An 18,794-nucleotide genomic window follows, 5' to 3' on the forward strand; every position below is an offset into this window, starting at 1 on the left:
GAAGGAACATCTCCTATTGGTTCTAACATCACCACATGCGCACACCCTGATTGCCACTTGGTCCAACCGATTCAATCAATAAATTGCCCAAGCCCTTCTTATCATACTACTACTACTACTATAATAATAATAATAATAATAATAATAATAATAATAATGACAATAATAATAATAATAATAATAATAATATCGCTGTTTCTCATTAATTCATAAACTTAAACACAGTGTGTTTGTTATTTTACGTATTGCATGCAAATAACCGAGAGTTACTACTACAGAGCTACACTGGCAACCGGAAGCTTCTTCTTGACCTTCGGTTTCTGCTCACTGCAATTTCGTAACCTTGTCATTTCTGCGCATATGCACTGATCTTTATTTATCTGGATTGGTCTTCACATGTATTCATATGATCGTACAGAGTTCATCCATGTGTACTGTATATCTTGTTATACAAATTTTCTTTACGTTTATAATTCTTAAAAAACATGGATGGGTCTTTACTCTTACTGACACCACTCTCTTTATCGATCCGTTCCATATACATATCAAAGAAACTACGCAGCACTTCCGCATCAGTGACGCCTTCGAATACGACGTCAACTGCATGTAGCTAGCTATGGCGAATATGGCAGGAGCACAAGCAAACTTTAAATCAGTGACACATGTTCTGTTCGATATGGATGGATTATTATTAGGTTCGTTCATTCATTCATTCGTTCATTTAAAAAGGTCGGTTTGTTGTTAGCAAGCTAGCTGTCTAGTTGATATGTGCGACAGTATCTAGTCGGTCTACCTAACTAGCTAAGTAGCTAGTTGTCAGCTTAAAATGTTTGTAGACAATTGTCTTATGTGCAATACATTTTGAGCCAGACGCTAGCGACTACCTTGCAGTCTAAATGGTATAAATACCATGCAAATTGCAAAACTCACTGCCACCAGTACCCCGGCTAGCTAGTGTAACAAGAGCTCACACGCTAGCTCATACACAGGTCGGTTAGTTTGCAATAACAAACATTAGACTGTATAAATGAAACTGTATCCAGCGCGCTAGTTAGCTAGCTACAAGTACGCTATTCATAAATTACCGTGCAAATTAATTAGCGATCTGATGTTGAATACGACATAGCTAGTCAATGAATGTTTCGCGTTAGCTACTGTCTGCCCATACTATTTGAAACTGTTGATAAGTAGCTAGCTATCTGAACTATAAAATGTAACATAACGTTAATGTAGGCAGACTAACCGATAGAATTTGTGAACGTTTTGATTGCAGGATTGTTTATATTTGCTATTAATTCACTCACCTTTGCAGATACGGAGAGGCTGTATACGGTTTCCTTCCAGGAGATATGTGACCGGTTTGGAAAAAAGTATACATGGGAAGTTAAGTCATCAGTGATGGGCAAAAAGGCATTAGACGCGTCACTTATCATCCGAGATTCTCTGGAACTACCGATGACGCCAGAAGAACTTCTTCTGGAGAGTAGAAAAATACAAGAAAAAATATTTCCATCAGCAGAGCTGTTGCCAGGTAGGTACAAAATTACGATCATGTCATACCTTTGTCCTACTGCACTCGCTTACTTGAGGAGGCTGCGTGTGATATCTCATATTTTGGCATTAACATAACAGTTTTATTTTTAAATTTAAATGCACGCAAATGCTGAGTAAACAACCGAGACTACAATAGTACCATTAATAGTTCTTAAGGTATTGTTAGGTGACGTGACATATGTATTTCTGTACATTATTTTGCACATCCAAGACTGCAACGTTACGTTTTGATGTGCACATACACGATGCAGACACGATATTGACGGCTAAATCTGCTCGAAAGGTGTCTCAAGTATAGAAGTTTATTATCATCCCTCTCTAGAGAGAAAATTATTAAGTCGTTGAAGTTTTTTTTTTTTTTTTTTTCCTGTTTGTTTCTCTTATTGTGTGACACGACCCGTTCTTCATTTTATTCTGTAATTATACAGGAGTTAGCACACGGTAGTTCCATAATAATTGTACGACTTTGAATGTTGAGTTCAATTTTCTTAGTATTGCTATTGTTTTAGATCTAAATTTCCCCTGATGTTGTGGCCTGGCAAAAATAAACAAAAAGGGGCATTTTGACCTTGATCAGAAATTTACCTGAGGCTAACTAATTTTAACTGTAGCACAGCTGAATGCGAATGACTTGTGCTTCTGAATTCTATCACTGTAACACATTTCCCAGCAGTTTTAATGATATGACTATGGCTAAGAATAGCACATGAAGTGTCATGGTTTGAATTTCCATCTTATATTCAGGTGTGAAGAAACTCATCCATCATTTGCACAAACACAAAATCCCGATAGCCGTCGCCACAAGCTCTGCAGGACAGACATTTGAGTTGAAGACCACTCGCCATAAAGAATTCTTTCAGCTGTTCAGTCACGTTGTTCTTGGAGATGACCCAGACGTAAAGAACGGCAAGCCACAACCCGATGCCTTCCTGGTTTGTGCCAGTAGATTCAACCCACCAGCTGTGCCAGAGAAGGTAAGAGGATCTACCTTAGTCCCTTTTTACACCACAAAGTAAGATGCTTTTACGCAAGTTTCATTCCACCTTTCGAGCAAATTACCCATCACTGTAACAGGATGCCACAAAATCAGCCAACTTCTTGACACCATTGGCCGCCGTTCATACTACAAAGGTGGCATAAAGCTGGCAATAAGATGGACTGCCCATGTGACCAGAGGATCAATCCATCTTATGTGAGCAGACTTTTAGGTGACTTTATAGGTGTCTGAAGGGCTCTCATCATTTTAAAAATACAATGTAACGTTCAATCCTTCTAATTAGTGCATTGTCCTCAATGGTGAATGTGTTTACCTTTGACATCGTAATTTTCACATGACTTTAACAAAAATGCTTAGTAAGTAACAGAAAAAGGTAAAACTTACTTTATTCAAATTTTTTGGTTGAAGGGGGACTGTGCTCAAAATCTGTCATTTGATATGTCTGATGAAATTTACGGACATGTTTAAGTACAGTACCATACAGGTCATTGTACTCCCAGAGTTCCTGTCTAAAGTAAGACCATCCCGGGCATCACAGTCAAATGCCAGGAGAGTATAATCACTTCTGCAGCATGACTCCATGAGCAGCACTCCTTTTGACCATTCTGGAAACATAAAAATACCTTCTCCTTTCTTTGATCTGGTCTCAATCGATGATCGTCCTCCAGGCAGCATAGTTGCCCGTAACACTTTGGATCTCCTTGATGCCAGGAGACCCAGGTCTCTTATGGTTGCAAACATTACTCAAACAGTGCAGTCTCCTCTATGAAGCAAGCTATATTACACAGCAGTGTGGTCATGGAAGTGACATGACTAATTACTGTACCAGCTCTTTCACAAAATGCCTAAAGTTGACAGTGCATAAAACTGTGTCTTAAACAACCAAAAATACTACTCTCATTTTGTTAACAATCAGACTACAGCTACTACCCTCTGATTAGTGACGTATATAGTTGAAGCTTGCGGGTAATATTATTTTATTTTTCAATGTAGTAAATAAAATAGCTTAACTGCCCTTATTTAGTAGCATCATATGAAGTAAATAATTGTTATATTTAACCAATGATCTCCATTTCATTGTTACTGTTGGACTTGCCAGTAGAGTTAGGTCTGTAGCCAATCTTTCTGCTTCTTTTGAAGGAAAACCGTGTCTAGTTTTGTGGCTTGAGATGTTGACCCTGTTGCTTTAAAATTTCCTATCTTTCTTTACTCAAAGGCAAAAGATGAAACTAATCCCAAATATTATGGTCGGTCACATCCTGCCACTTCTTTATATTATCCTCTCAGTCCAGTATCTGTGGGTAGTGAGTGGCAGCTTTCTCATCATGTGTGTCAGTTTGCTCCCAGCAACAAAGAATCCTCACAGAATGGGTCTGGAAAGTTCACCTGATTCTTCAGATTATTCAGAATATTCAGATCTTAGATACTGGTTTGATTAGGACAGATTTGGTTAAAAACGGTAAATCTTAAACTGACAGCACAGTGATGGGCAGGGTCAACATTTGAAAAATAGTCAGTACTGAATGCGATTGAAGAGATGCCACTGTGTCTGAGAATATTCATGTCGCTTGGAATGCCAATTTAGTGGCAGTGTGAAGTACTGCTTGAGGAACTGAGTTCGTAATCCTTAGGTTTTTGGTTTGATTTGTAGGTCGGGTACTAAAAAAATGCTATGAAGAAGCTTCTTAATCTGAACTCCTTCAGTACATATTCAGCTGTGTAAATGGAATAAGCAAATAAACTGATAATAATTTGCCACCCTATTCTACTCAAAGACCCCTACATGAAGACACAAGACAAGAAATAGTTGCTTCCTTAATAATATGATATGTTGATGAAAGAAAAGGGTTGCCTTGTTTACTTTGAAACCATGAACCGGGGTTTGCTCTTTCAGTGGTGTTGTACAATCTGCATTGATGATTATTTAAAAACAAATACCCCCTAACGAAACATGTATTTATTTAATGATTTTGCAAAACACACACCACGTATCTGGTGTGTGTTTTACCCTGTGTGGGAAGAACTTAACTGTGCACAGTGCATATTCAGTCATATTCACTTTGAAAGACTTAGTTTGAAAGATGTAGTTTTATTACACTAATGAGTATTCATGTCCTGAGTATCATATTTTGAAAAGTATTTTATGTGACATGTGTAGTATTTTAGGATTACACCTATACAGAAACTTATCAAACATCATCACTTTGAACGATTTGAAACCAATCAAGGGGATTGGAGGGTAGACTCTATAAAGAGAACTTATACTTGTTAGGCTAAAGGTAGTCATATGAAAAACCTTTGAACTGGCAGGAGCAAGAGGATAACTTTCTCTATTGATCACTAACAACAGGAATGGAAATAACTTTCTAATTCATGTTGGAATTTTTCAAAATATCTAAATACCACTTATTGTCAATGCTTAGAATGTATCTGAATTACCAATTGCCTTTATAATTTCCCCTATGACAAACTCGTTGCCTTACAGTAGTACTGGAGCATGCACCTTGCATGGGAAAACCCCACAGAGAGACATCCAGGATGATCCAATGTTAGACCAAGTGTATGCAGTTGTCCTGAAAGGTTTAAACATACAATGCAGGATAAGAGGCAGCAGGCTTCATTTTGTAGTTAAATGCAGAATTTTGCTACAGATATTAGTTTTTCCGTGAAATCATGAAGGTGGGAAATGTCACCGGTAGTAAACATTTCATAGCTGCGGTAGCTTGACAACTGTACATCACTATGTAAATGGGGTGACCCTCTGTCAGTCCTTTTTTCCTGCAAAATATTGTTCTCTTAGACGGTGGATGTTCTTTTTCAAGTAAAGCAACGAGATGTGAGCTCTGTATTATCGCTGTCACATTTGGTTTTCAGGACACGATTGTCGGGAATGATGATGAATTACATGATTCTTGTGCCTCTTCAAAGGAACTTCTTTGCTGTCTGCCTCTGCCATCTATCCATTACTACTGTGCATATAAAGCTAAAGACAAGGCACATAACTGAATTTCCACTGATTGCCCCAATACAGATGCTGGTGATTTGCAGATTAAACAGAGGTTTACTTAAAGCAATATGTGTTAATATGTGAAAATCCTCACCTTATTACACACTGAATGTGGTTCTTTTTATGTTTAATTGCCTTGGCTTGTCACTTTCGATGTGCACTTGAAAGGTCTGGTTTTATACAATTACATTGTGTTAAGGATTAATGAGATTCATGTGAAGCCTTCCAAATGTACTAGGATAACTGTAAGAGAGGGTCAATAGCGAGTGCACAAATACATGTTTTGTTTTCCTGGTATTGTACAATTATTTTTTTAACAAATAATTAAAAACAACAATTAATTCATTTCAATGAATTTTCAACTTGTAAAGGTTAAATAGATTTTGGGTAATATAACAGAAAATATATACATTTGTGTATAAAAATCTAAGATGTATATAAGTAGTTCCCTTCCCCCCATACACAATATGCATATAATACCCAAAAGAGTTTTGTCAGTATGCAAGTCATGATTGAAAACAAAATTTTTGTTGTTATTCAGTACATGCTCTCAGGGTAGAATTTCCTGGTGGGTAGAGCGCTTTGCTGGAGGTTGTGTGTACCTTTCCTAGGTTGGTTGCCGCTGTTGTACCCTTGAGGAACCCGAACAGGTTCTACGCTTTATGCAGACACGAGAATCACGACAGCCACAGTGCAACTAGAATCAATCTCTCCACGGAATAATGTTGGATTCTTTGTAAAAATGTTTGCAAAAAAACATGCTCACGTTTGAAAAATAACCAGCGCTCTGAAACCTGCGTTGCACGGTCTAATGGGTCCTTAGTCTTCCGGGCGTGTGCATTCGGACCCGCATTTGTCTTGATAAAGTATGAAGCTGCTGCTGAAGGACTTGACAAAATGTGCAGTGGAATAACAAATGACACTCCGCCGCCCTGGCCCTCCAACGTGACGTGCCTTCCCAAGCTCCAGTGACAGCCTGCAGAGAGAACGTTGCCATTCGCATGTTGCAGCTTTGCTGCTGCTGGATCAGCAGTTGTCGTAATGAATTCGCAATGAGCCTAATCATTATTAATCACAATGAAGCCAGTGGAAGGGAGAGAGAGAGAGAACCTGCTTTGTTAATGAAACAGAGCTCTCCTGTCCTCACCCTCTAATATACCTGCAGAGCTTTCCGTGTGTTAAGAGCTCATAAGCACTGATGAGACTGATTGAACGGGGAATGTTTGTTCTCAACTAGGTCTTGGTACTGGAAATTTAGAGACTAAAAATGTATACTGTATATTGTCCATGACCCCCTCAGGCTTGTTTCATCCTCTCTTTTCTGCAAGAAAAATTCACATTTTTTTCCAATTATTTTCCCATTTGTGAAAGCTGCTAAAATTTCTTTTTCAAATTTTACTGCAACACAGGCGATTGTAGGCTGTACTGCTAGTTCACTGTCACAAATGTCATCTCCGTGGCTCTTTGTGGAAATTTGAACATTCACTTTTCTTAACAGAGCAAGAAAAGAGATTGCAATGGGTTGCAGCAGCCTGTGGTCTAGCACTACAAAAAAGAGGTGTGTGTTTGTGAGTGTAAATTCATACATTCATTGCAGTCCCCATTACTGGTCAAAACAAAATGCTGATATAGTCTGGCACAGAAATTGTTGGCACAACATTGTCCTAATTCCGTGAAAAAAAATTAGTCCTCCATTAGTCATCCATGTAGGAATGATTGTGATCTCTTATCTACCCACCATAATACAACTAAAAACGTCATCCTTAAAAAATAAATAAATAAATAAATAAATGTTTTGGGATTGAAATGTAAAAAAAAAAAAAACACTTAAAGCTACCATTAATGGAGCAATTGGAATTTTCAAAAGAAGGGAAACTTCAGTTTCATCATAAACATCAGAGTCTGTTTGCTGAAATTCTTTTAATGCAATTCTGTAAGTGCCTTATTTTGGTTTGTCTTCCAGTGGAATTGTGGTATAATTGTTACAGTAAGCCAGTCATAGAGCAGGGGTACCATTTGAGCTTCCATGTGAAGTAAGTGCTGAAGCAGAAAGGTACAGCACTTTCAGCATTCATTATTCAAAAATTGAGGGGAAAAAACACATTAACAGAAACCAGAGCAAATTTAGTGAACTTATTTTTTTTTATTATTTTGTCCATAAATACACAAATGAAAACATAAGCACATGGTTAGGGTAGTGTCTGAACTTAGAGCATTTTAAATAATACAGATACGTTTGAAAAGACCTCAAGCGCTGTGTTGGCTTCCCCATGGTGGTCACTGCATGTGTTGTTTGGATAGTGTGAAATACAGATAATAAGTGTGACGAGGGTGAATATTCACCCTGGATTGTTAAAATGAGAGCAAAAAAATGTTTCTCCTAATCCACTGCTGTCTTAAGTGTTTATTTTCTCCTGGCACAGACTCGGAGCAGATTCAGCAAAGGTCAGTCAGTTCTGTGTGTGCCCTGACCCATTTTTATTGTAGAGAATAGCAATTAGTCTCTGAAAATAAAAAGTACTAGCTGGTCCACGACTGTTGGGTTAATGTGTACATGGTTACATAACCACTGGTGTTAACAACTAAGCCTGATTTTCTATTTCTTTTTTTTTTTGCTTTTACAGTTGCCTTATTTTACAGGGAATAACATGGATTCTGGATATGGTGTTGGACTTAACGTAATGGTTGTTTGGTTAAATTTTAGGATTGATCTATATTTTACGTGTTCTTGCTTTGGCATAGCTACTGATATATAATTTGTGCTCTTGTTCAGTAATCTGTTTTAGGCACATTTGTCTGTAATATTGAGGAGTTTTTCTGCGACCCACATTTTTCTGTTTTATTTAGTCAGAACATGACTAAATGAAAATGCCCCTATTTCCCATAATTCTGTTACTATTTTAAACTGCCTTTAAAAATGATTGCTTTACAAGATTTGTTTTACTATTATGTGTGTGTTTGACCAGAGGAGCGCTGGAAAGAGAGCCACCATGAGCTGGACTGGAATTAGATTTCTCTTTATAATCATCACCCTTATGTCATCTTTTATTTAGCTGTTTATTTTTGATATTCATTCAGTTGTTTTGATGTTGACCTATGTTTAGGGCTCAGACATAACATTTAATGCAAGTAGACTCTGGAGGTCATATTCTGATTGGGCTGTAGAAATAGTTGTGAATGATTGCACAACCATTGTTTTTACAACCGCTGGCGTTGGGTTTCCACTACACTCATCTTTAACCAATTTCAGGTACATCTCGTATAAAGAGATGACGGTCACATATGTATAACATAAGCTATTGCTTATTCTAACATAAGCTTAAGGTATAATCTTATAAATCGATTACATTTTGGCAGAGGTACACCTGTATTTTGGATTTTAAATTGACAGCCCCTGCAACCAGCCACCTTTAACCTTTGTCATCTTATGCAATTGTGTCTATTATGCTACAAAATACTGTCAGTTCATGTGTAGACGTACTATTTAGCTATCACATGCATTTCAGCGAAATATTCATAGATTTCAGATATTTTGAAAGCCTTCAGAGCCAGTTTATGATTATCAATGTAGTTATAAAGATTAAATTAATTTTAATTTAATTTTAATTTTAATTGTTTTTTTTTTTGTTAGTTTTTTTTTTATCGTTGGTTAATTGATTTTGCATAAGCCCCATTTCTGTGTAAAAGAAGTCTGTCCAAATGTGAGAAGATGTGACTCCAGCCAGTATTGGGATGAAAATAATGGTGATTGATTCAGAAAACTGTGCAGCTGTTTTTTAGGTGGCTCTCTTAAATGCACCTGCAAAATGTTTCTCCAGTGTTTGAATACCATCGTTATTGCTCTCACCAAAGCAATGCATTTTGTTTTGTTGTGGTCATTTTTCTGAAGGTAGACATTCTGCTATAATTGTGTCATGGAGGTGACAGTGACTTTGGAGTGATTATGAATGATTCATGTTGCTGAGGGATGGTTTATGAATGTCACGTCCCGTTTCCCGGGGCTGTTTTAGGCCCAGTCCATGGCTCCTGAGGTCACCTCTTCTCCAGCACATGCTGCTCCCACCCACAGTAAGCAACAGCAGGAGCTCCATTAGAGCATGCAGAGCAGAGTTTAACTTCGTGAATAGAGAGGCACACGAAGAACTTTCAAGTTTATTCCTTCACCCTGATGATAAAAATACTTTGTAACAGGAGTCCTATTCCCCCACATCTTCATTACTCTTCCTATATAGTTTATTGGTCCAGGGGTAATTTGTCTGTTGCTTTTTCTTTTCAGGTTTTAATGAGATTAGTTAAGGATGTGGCACCGTTCTGAAAACTGAGCAAAGTGCTTACAATAAGAGATTTTTATATAAGCAGCATAATCGTCCGTAATGAATTCTGTTTAATAGTTCATAACAGTTCGGGTCTTTATAAAAATGCAATGTAATGGAGAGAAACAAAACAAATCATGGTAGATTTTGTGAAACTATTTCAAAAAATGTGGTTGAAAGTTGTCTCCCAGTTTGTTCTCATAACAGTTGTTTGAAGAATAAAAAGTCTTGAAAAAATGAGTTATATTTAAAAGGGCTGTGTCCACATGCTAATCAATAATGATGTGGTACTGAGTGGAAGATATTATTTAGCACTACTACACCACAAGTACATATCATCTGAGCAGGGATTTGTTATTGAATAGTCCATTGCTTTTTCAAAGTGGTCAGTCTGTCTGTCCTTCTGAGACATGAAAATTGTCTGTTTTGGTCTTAACATAATTCCGTAACATAAGGCAGTTGATGCTGATCCTGTCCTTCGTGAATTATCCAGTCTTCTAATCATTCTGTTTTCTTTGGCCACATTTGACACATGGGACCAACATGCATGGTTTGCAGCTGGGAACAGAAGAAACTTGGTATTTCTTAAGTACATAGCATCCCCATCAACATAAACATTTGGAATTCCACTATGTTTCTCAGTGATGTAGTGTCTTTGGTCAAACCCTGGAATTCTGCAGTTTTTATTTTCAGTGAGACAGTGCCTTTGATTAGTCTGGTATTATTTATGTTTGGCCAGTGTTGAGGTCTGATATTCAAATTTCCCAAGTGTAGGTTTGTGTCTCATTTAGAATTTTCAAAATTGAGCTCTTTATCAACAGACACATATTGGAAACTTTAAGCTGAAAGGGTACAGGGTGTATCACAGCGCAACAAAGCAGAATATAGTATAATGAATGGAATTTGTCTGTTTGCTTTGTGTTTATTGAAAAAACTATAAAGTGTAGGTTTAGAGTATTGATTGCTTAGGCCTATTTGTTTTTGCCTGGGAAGAAGAAATGCAGCACAAGCATGAGAAAATGAGATATGAAATTGAAGATTAAGAAAATATATATAATCTCCAAATGCATTTATCCTCATTTATGCTTATTTTTATGGGTTTGAGTAAACAGTAATATATCTTGGAACTGCAGCTTTTAAACCACTCAGAAGTGGATCATATTGAATGAACTGTCGCTTTCATTGAAGTTTTTGTGTACTCATCAATAATAAAAAATACAAAATGCAGACTGTATGTCATAAAATATAGGCCCAATCCATTTCCCAGAGGAAAGGATGCCAGAGTGTGAGCCAGTCATTTTAAGTGTGAGTCTTGGCTTTCTTTGTGTACCTTTTGCCATGTATCTTTTGAAGTAAAATGTGCTTGTAACTTTGAATTGAATGCTTGATCAGAATAAAATTTAATAAATATAAATAAAATATGAGTAGAGGAAGATTTCAGAGCATATGAAAATCAAGCCTGTGGTAAGGGCATACGTAGAACCAGTTAAGTGCAGTGCATTCTGTCCTTGACAGTGATTGACTTTGAAACTAATGTTCAATTTTTTAAATAATGATGATGGTATTATTTTGTTCAACCATTACATTCATGAGGTTACAAAAGTAGAAAAAGCTGTAATTTAATTCAGAAGGAAAATCACCATAGCAGGTAAATTGAATCTGAGCCTGAATTGAAGTAATGTGTTATCATTTAGTATTTTTTATGTTTAATTCCATGCTCTGTAATGTGTAATGCACTTTTATGCCAATGCACTTTTTAGGTAGGTATTTTGATACTCCATTTGTATTCTTCAGGCCGTATTTATTGTTATTGTAGGTGGTCTGAGGCAAGGGTGTAGAAGGATCATCTTTACAAAAGCCTTTCTCCATTTAAACCAAAACAAGCATAAATATTAAACTTCTATTAATAAGCAAAACAACATTATCTAAAGTATATAAGTGCCTGCTATTAATAGACTAAACTTAAATATTTCCATTACCTTGAATAACAAACTTGACACTTTGCTATAAAATAATCCAGCACTGTTGCCAACAAATGTTTTACTTTACTATTCTGAATAAAATTGAATTTTCTAAGTGTAAGAAAAGAGGTGTTCCTGACAGCATGGCTAAGGTAACTTTTTGTAGCCGATATGGCCTTATACAGTCCACAAGCTGTCACAGTAATTAATTATACTATTCATGTATAGGATGTGGGGTTATTTTGGGGGATTTTTTGAGGTAAAAAAAAAAAAAAAGTATGCAGTACAAATGCAAATATTCTAATACTTTTGTTCAACTGATTGTTAGTTAAAAACCAAGTTTATACAGTACAGTTAGAGTGAATTGAGACACTAGAGTGGCCTTCTGATCAACCTGACCCACCAAGAGTTACATAACCACCATAACCATAACCAAAGGCACAACTGCACCTTCCAAAGTCCAGCATCAGAGTTTATGATGCAGTCATCTGCGTCTGCAAGCTCCAAGCATTCCCCAAGCAGATAGATTTTTACATCCCAAGCATGCGTTTTTTTCCCCCATGAGTCCAATGATAAAAGGTTACATGTCCCCCCTGTAGCCTGCCCCAGGCTGGCTGATCGTTTAAAAGGATATAGCTTATAATCTGTCATTGTCGCCACTTTCCTGCTGACTTCCTCCACTTTATCCTCACAAGTTCTGTCGTCCCCACGCCGATCTCTTTCTTTTCCATTCTGGCATATAGCATTTTCCACCTCCGACATCAATAGTGTTGTTCTCTGTGTGGAATCCACGCTGAGAAATGAGGTCTCTGATGGGCCCAGCTTCTGTCAACAAAATCAGTGTGTGTATAATCCACACAGAACTGTGAGTCACTTTAATTGATCTGTCAGAAACGCTGTGTATGTACACGTGTAACAGAAGCTGTCGTAGGGGGTCGTAATGGATGAACAGCTTGGGATCCTGATAAGAGGGATGTCCTCTACCATGATTGTTTATCTTGCTTTGTAGGGGTCAGTGCACCCTCTTCCTAATAAATCCGCTTTGAGTGTGTGTGTGTGAGTGTGCATGCATGCATGTCTGTGTGTGTGTGGGTGCATGCCTGTGTTTAGGCTGAACATTAAGGTCTGTCTGTGCATGTATATCCCCCTCAGCCTTGGAGATGGGTCTCGGAGTGCGTCTGGATTCAGCGCGGCTGCCGTTGCATCTTTGCAGACACTTCGCACCGAGTGTCGATGCGTGTGGGAGTAGACAATCGATAGCACAGTTACGGCCAGCGGGGAGCCTGTCATTAGACCACACCTCTGGAGTGAGATACCTGCTGGTGGAAAACAAAGCACAGAACGAGAAATGACACGTTAAGAATGACCTTCTCATCGGTAAGCGATGAACAAACAGACCGAGCTGTGACTCCCGACATCCAAATTGAGCTCTGTTCTAAGAGGTGAATCAATGGTTTGTGTGTGCTGTGTCCTCCTCATGTGTTTAATGGTGTACCTTTGTACTGGCTGGAAGTACCCTGCGGCTTCACTCATTAAAGGATAGAGGCACGTCATCCTTTAACTGGAATGAATGAGTAATGTAATATTGAAGATACTGAAGTAGATATGGTGAAGGCCTCCAGTGACATCAAGATTTAAACTAAGAGTTTGTACAAATGATTTGTGGTCCATCTCTTCTTTTAAAATGTGCACAGGCAGTGTATTTGTAAAAGGAAGAATGTCTGCATGTCATCTGAATATATGCTGGGATCCAAGAAATTTCAATATACACAAATGGCAGTCAGAAAAACTCCAGTTTGTATGACGTTTCTTCGAATCCCTTTAGCGGTGTGTACTGCAGCTCTTGTCTGTGGGGTCTACAGGCCTCTGATGGGTTCAGAAGCACGTTCTCTGCTGTGGTGACAGAAATAGGTAATTTAATGAGATTTACTGTAGTGCCACTCCTGCCTCGCTCACGTTATTTTTTTATGTTCTTTGAAGTAATGTTGAAGCATTAGTCACATTCTTGAGGGGTAGGGGAATAGTAATCTTCCCTCCCATGACAGCCCATTTGCTCAGAATCTTGTGTCAGGTCAACTGCATTGCATCAGGACAATGGTGTTATGGAATGGGAAGCACAGAGGATGTAGAATGCGAAAGACGAGGACAAACTAGTGCAGTACATATTGGCCTATTTTCTTTTCCTCAGATCAGGTATCATTTTTCTGTTTAGTGCAGTCTTTGAATTTGTTAAATGATACAAAGCATATTTGTGCGTTTTGACAGATTTTTAAAGGATATAATTGTGGTCTCCGAATCAGTCTCTGGAATGCACTGTATTATGGTGCAGTACATCACACATTAAGGTTCATTATAGTTTGTAATTGGAGAGATTGCAGGTTCCAATCCCAGCCGAGGCTTTGCCGTTTCATTGTTGAACGTAGCACTTAAGTGCACCGTAGCTGAAATGGATAATATGTGATAGATGAAACGTGTTGCCCTTGATAAGCATCTCTGCCTAGCAAATTAAATAATACAGAATTTATATGCCATTATACAGTGGTGTAAATGTAGCATGTTTTAGCTATTTAAGAACATTTTGCACCATTTGCCTTTAATCAAAAATTAAGGCATGACACTTGGATGCATGACAAATTTGAATTATTGATGAATGATTCCATGTCCGATGATATCAATTGAAAACGAAACGATTAAATTAACGCCAACTAATGCTATACGCTGCACATTTACTTCTCTTAATGCCACTGCCTCTAGAGGGATGTTGGTTAATAAATTATTAAAACATACTCCTTTAGGCACTGCTGTCCTATGACAAATGACCAATGAGCAGAAAACTAGAGTCACTTTGTACTTGTCTGTTATTGCAGGCTGTTCATAATGTAACCGTCTCAACATATGCCTCAGATATCCACTCAACTCTGTGTGTGTATGTGCATGTGTGTGTGTATATATATATATATATATATGTGTATATATATATATATATATATATATATATATATGTATATATATATATATATATGTATATATAATATAGTGTGTCGTGTACAGATGTACTTCGGGAAGCCTATCATTATGGTGAGGCCACATCATTTCCAGTTTCTTTTGTCTTTTGTTTAGTGGTTTGTTGACTTTCTCAATAATGACGGCACTACTCAGTAACTGCATTAATTTGACTTTGCCTCACCAAGAGCCCTGAGTAGTCTTTGCTCTTTAGTGCTTTATGGATTTGATGTGCTGCACACTTCCTAGTTGTGGGGCTAATAGACAGGGCAGTGATATGATGCAGCTCCTTCATGAATGATGACGCAAAATATTGTTCAGCTCTGTTTAAGCTCAGACATGCGATATGGTCATGGCCATTTGAGGGATTTTAGTATGCTGGCATGTCACATTCAATTTAGACAATGGCGTCACTGGACGTTTTTCCTTGTATATTAAGAGAATGGTCCATGGCAACCATTCTCACACGCGCACAGCAGGCTCTTCAGCAGAGATCTTTTTGCTCAATCATAAAGATGAAAAAAGTGAGCACTTCTCTTAAAATGAGAGTTATGTTTGCATTATGTTTAAATAATTACTCTGCTCCAGTCATTTATTTTTCTATGTACATTAAAAAGATATTTTAATAAATATGAATACATACAGTACAAAGATATAATTAAAAAAGTATATATTTTAATAGCAATGTCATGTCAAGAGGAATGTCTTGTATACTTATATAGTGACATGAATACATATTTAGGAGTGGTCCATTGGATAAGGTGACTAGAAAGGCCAGCCCATCGCACACATTATGCCGTACAGGGGAAGCCCATGCACGCATGTAGCATGAGGCCATGTGTCATCGTTGCACAAAGTAGGTAGCAACTTGAAGATGAAGCTGTTGTTTTTATAGCATTGCACAGGCAAGTAGCCAACAGAAAACCATAATTGTTATCATTATCTGTACTGTAATGTAGCCCATACCATAACATCCACCTACTTGTGCTCACTTGCACAACACATTGCATGTGGTACTTGGTTCTTTGCCTGTACCTGCCTTCATGCTTCAACCAATGGAACGCTGACTTGTCACTGGACACAGCTTTAGGCCAGTTAGCATTTGGCCAGTTTGCGTTGAAATGTCTTCTTGGCCGTTCCAGACATGTGGCCCTGTGCGGATTATTTGGTCCCAAGCCAACAGTTATGGTAGGCGCTGATGCTCTCATCCTGGGGATACTGTCTTACTGTGTGGGAGCCGGTCTGGCCTCCATGTTTTTCTGTAGCAGTTTGAGATGAAGGAAGATGTAGCTCCCTCAAACGCCTCAATAGAATACTCTGGTTTTGTGTGGGTGCGCAGATGCCTGGCTGCCCTGGCTGTTGCAGGTCACGATTGTAACTGAGCAGAACGTGTTGTGATAAGATGGTAGCCTCTCTGTGTTTCACTGATTTTACAGTAACAATGCTTCAAACAGTTGGGTGAAGTTTCATCCCTCTTATATTTATGTTCTTGTGTTGTATTTTGAGTGAAAGCTTTTCTCTGTCCCTCCAACCAACAAATTATAAAGCCTTTCCTATTTGTGGCTTCCTGACCATCCCTAATCCCCAGAGATTGATTCTGCGCTACTTCAGTGGGTGTCAGTAACATAGAGAATATGTGCATGATGCATTCATTTTCCATTACAATACAAGCACAATAATTACGGGTCATTAGCATGGCTTCTTGAGTAATTAAGAGTTTTAATTGCCTCTTATTCAAGGGACTCAGTTAAGCCCCTCCATTATGCACATTACTTTCTGCAATCATTGTCTGCTGCCAGACAACAGGCTTAGTGACATCACAAAAGTCAATTAGGTCTTTCACAGAAGGCAAGTCAAGTACACGTCTTTGTTCCGTCTGGGATATGAAAAAAGGTTTCTTAAAAGCCTAGATAAGGCCAGTTTGTGGAGCTCTCTGCATTTCCGTTCCGTCTTTGAAGGCAGAACGAATTGGAGATGTGCGTTCCTGGTTCGGAAATCTCATTCAAGGCTCTTAAAGATCGTGGATTTGTGCTGGGAACTAGGAGTACTCTTAACAGCAAACTCCTGAGCCTAATCCTTCCTTGTGTGCTGACAGTGATGTCTCCTCTAACAGCATGATATTTTGAACTGCCTGATCGGCGTGACAGGATGTGGTTTCCATCAACGAAGTGCGAGAGCATAGCGATAAAGACCCCAGGATGTAGGAAGTCTCCCTGGTTTAATGGTGAGGAAGCCTACTGAGAGAGTGCCTTTGTCCATATCTGACCTATTGCCTCAGACTGGGATGACAGGGCTTTGATGTGGTGCTTTTGTTGTAACACAGAAAAGGAACTTCCTGTCACTCAATGAGAGACTTGTCCTGAATATAGCTGAAGTCATGCTGCACTCAAAGATGTTTTTGCTGTTTCCCTGTTACAGTAAAATTTACTTCCACTCTTTAATGAAAACGCTATACTCAGAACGGATATAACAAATACTGTAATATCTTGTGGTAAGTTAAGGTTTGGAAGAATTAAGAGCTGGAGGTTCCAGAGTTTCCACAGGTCATTAGAATGAGGGAATTTCCTTGCGTCTCTTCAGTGTACTGACAGCCTTTCCCTGGTCTGCAGTGCCTGGTGTTCGAAGATGCTCCAAACGGTGTCCTGGCAGCACGTGCTGCAAAAATGCAGGTGGTGATGATCCCCGACGACAACCTGGACCGCAGCCTAACGCAAGAGGCCACGCTGGTGCTGAGGACAATGGAAGATTTCAAACCAGAGCTGTTCGGCCTTCCAGCCTATGATTGACACCACGGGCCGTGCACTGGGGCATCATGGGAAAAGTATCAGGGAAACGTTTATTTTGATTAAATTTTTAAATCAGCTGTTAAAAGGACATCAGATCTGTTTTCTTTCTTTTTTAGCCTTGTTTCAGTTGTTTGCAAGTTCACCATCTGTTTCAGTTGTTTGCAAGTTCACGATGTAATACTTGTCTTATGACAAACACACTGATGGGCAATTCCATAAATCAAAACAATAAAAAGTGAATGTTTCCTGCCCTGAAGCAAATATTGGAGTGATTTTACTCTATTCTCATGCTGAACATTGTGAAGCAAGAGGGGAACACTTTAGTGCTAGTATTGTGGGTTGACGGAAAGACATTAATATGCTTTACAAAGTAGTAGAACCTTTTTTTAATCTCTAATAAAATGGACACTAGGCCTTTAATTGAATGATTTCTTACCTGACAAATCTTCATTTAAGTCAGTGTGACCATGAATTAGTCCCCAGGGACACGGTTTCTGAACAGTAATTGTGGATTCCTAATGACTTTTGTCTTCAAAGAAGCATATTTTCTCACCAGAAACTGTGAGGAGATTTTCTTTGTCTTGAAGGCCTTGAAAGCCAAGAGAGGATGTGAGGAGCCTTTATCCTGGTGTCATGCCCCAGGTTGGGCTCCAGATCAGTGCCAAAGTGCGCCGCTCACTGGGGAAATTCATCACACTCTATCCCTGTGACGAAAATGGGATTTCACAGTTCCCCTCACAGTCCCTCTTTTCTCCTTTGATCCTGAAATTACGGTAATCACAGAGCCTCTCGAGCCTATATCATTAATCAGCCTTTTACATGTCATTTACAGCTGGAAGCTTTTGAGGCTGTACCGTATTTCTAGATATGTCTGTTACCTAGAGTATAGATGTTCTGCCCAGTAGAAACATTGACCAGCACATACACAATATGTCACAATAGTCCTTTTGAAAACTGTATTTAAGGTCTCTGTTTTCTTTATTAATATGATTAAATTGATTGTTTCATTTGCAGTAAGTATTAATACAAAATCATAAAATTTAGTTTGCTGTAATAATTCAATTTTAAACAACTGAATCCATAAGATGGACAAGATGACTAAGTGCAGTGCAAATAAAACAGGTTCTTAAAGTCTTTTAACCAGGACCATCCCCCCAAAAAGTATTTTTAGAT

The 18,794-nt window shown here is 38.3% G+C and overlaps 1 protein-coding gene across 1 annotated transcript; it reads left to right on the forward strand.

Annotated features, from left to right (window-relative positions):
* The first annotated feature begins 605 nt into the window (after positions 1-605).
* Positions 606-17,707, forward strand: LOC118786175 (pseudouridine 5'-phosphatase). The gene is made up of 4 exons (XM_036541256.1): positions 606-695; positions 1,313-1,531; positions 2,299-2,528; positions 17,445-17,707. The coding sequence occupies exons 1-4, from the start codon at positions 617-619 to the stop codon at positions 17,619-17,621; spliced, it is 705 nt and encodes a 234-aa protein (XP_036397149.1). The 5' UTR covers positions 606-616; the 3' UTR covers positions 17,622-17,707.
* Positions 17,708-18,794: the final 1,087 nt, after the last annotated feature.

The sequence above is a fragment of the Megalops cyprinoides genome, chromosome 11, assembly GCF_013368585.1.
Source record: "Megalops cyprinoides isolate fMegCyp1 chromosome 11, fMegCyp1.pri, whole genome shotgun sequence".
Taxonomy (NCBI): domain Eukaryota; kingdom Metazoa; phylum Chordata; class Actinopteri; order Elopiformes; family Megalopidae; genus Megalops; species Megalops cyprinoides.

Coding starts and splice junctions, on each gene's coding strand:
- LOC118786175 (XM_036541256.1), top strand. CDS start 617: ATGGCGAATATGGCAGGAGCACAAGCAAACTTTAAATCAGTGACACAT. Junction 1,532..2,298: donor ATCAGCAGAGCTGTTGCCAG/GTAGGTACAAAA, acceptor TCTTATATTCAG/GTGTGAAGAAACTCATCCAT. Junction 2,529..17,444: donor CACCAGCTGTGCCAGAGAAG/GTAAGAGGATCT, acceptor CCTGGTCTGCAG/TGCCTGGTGTTCGAAGATGC.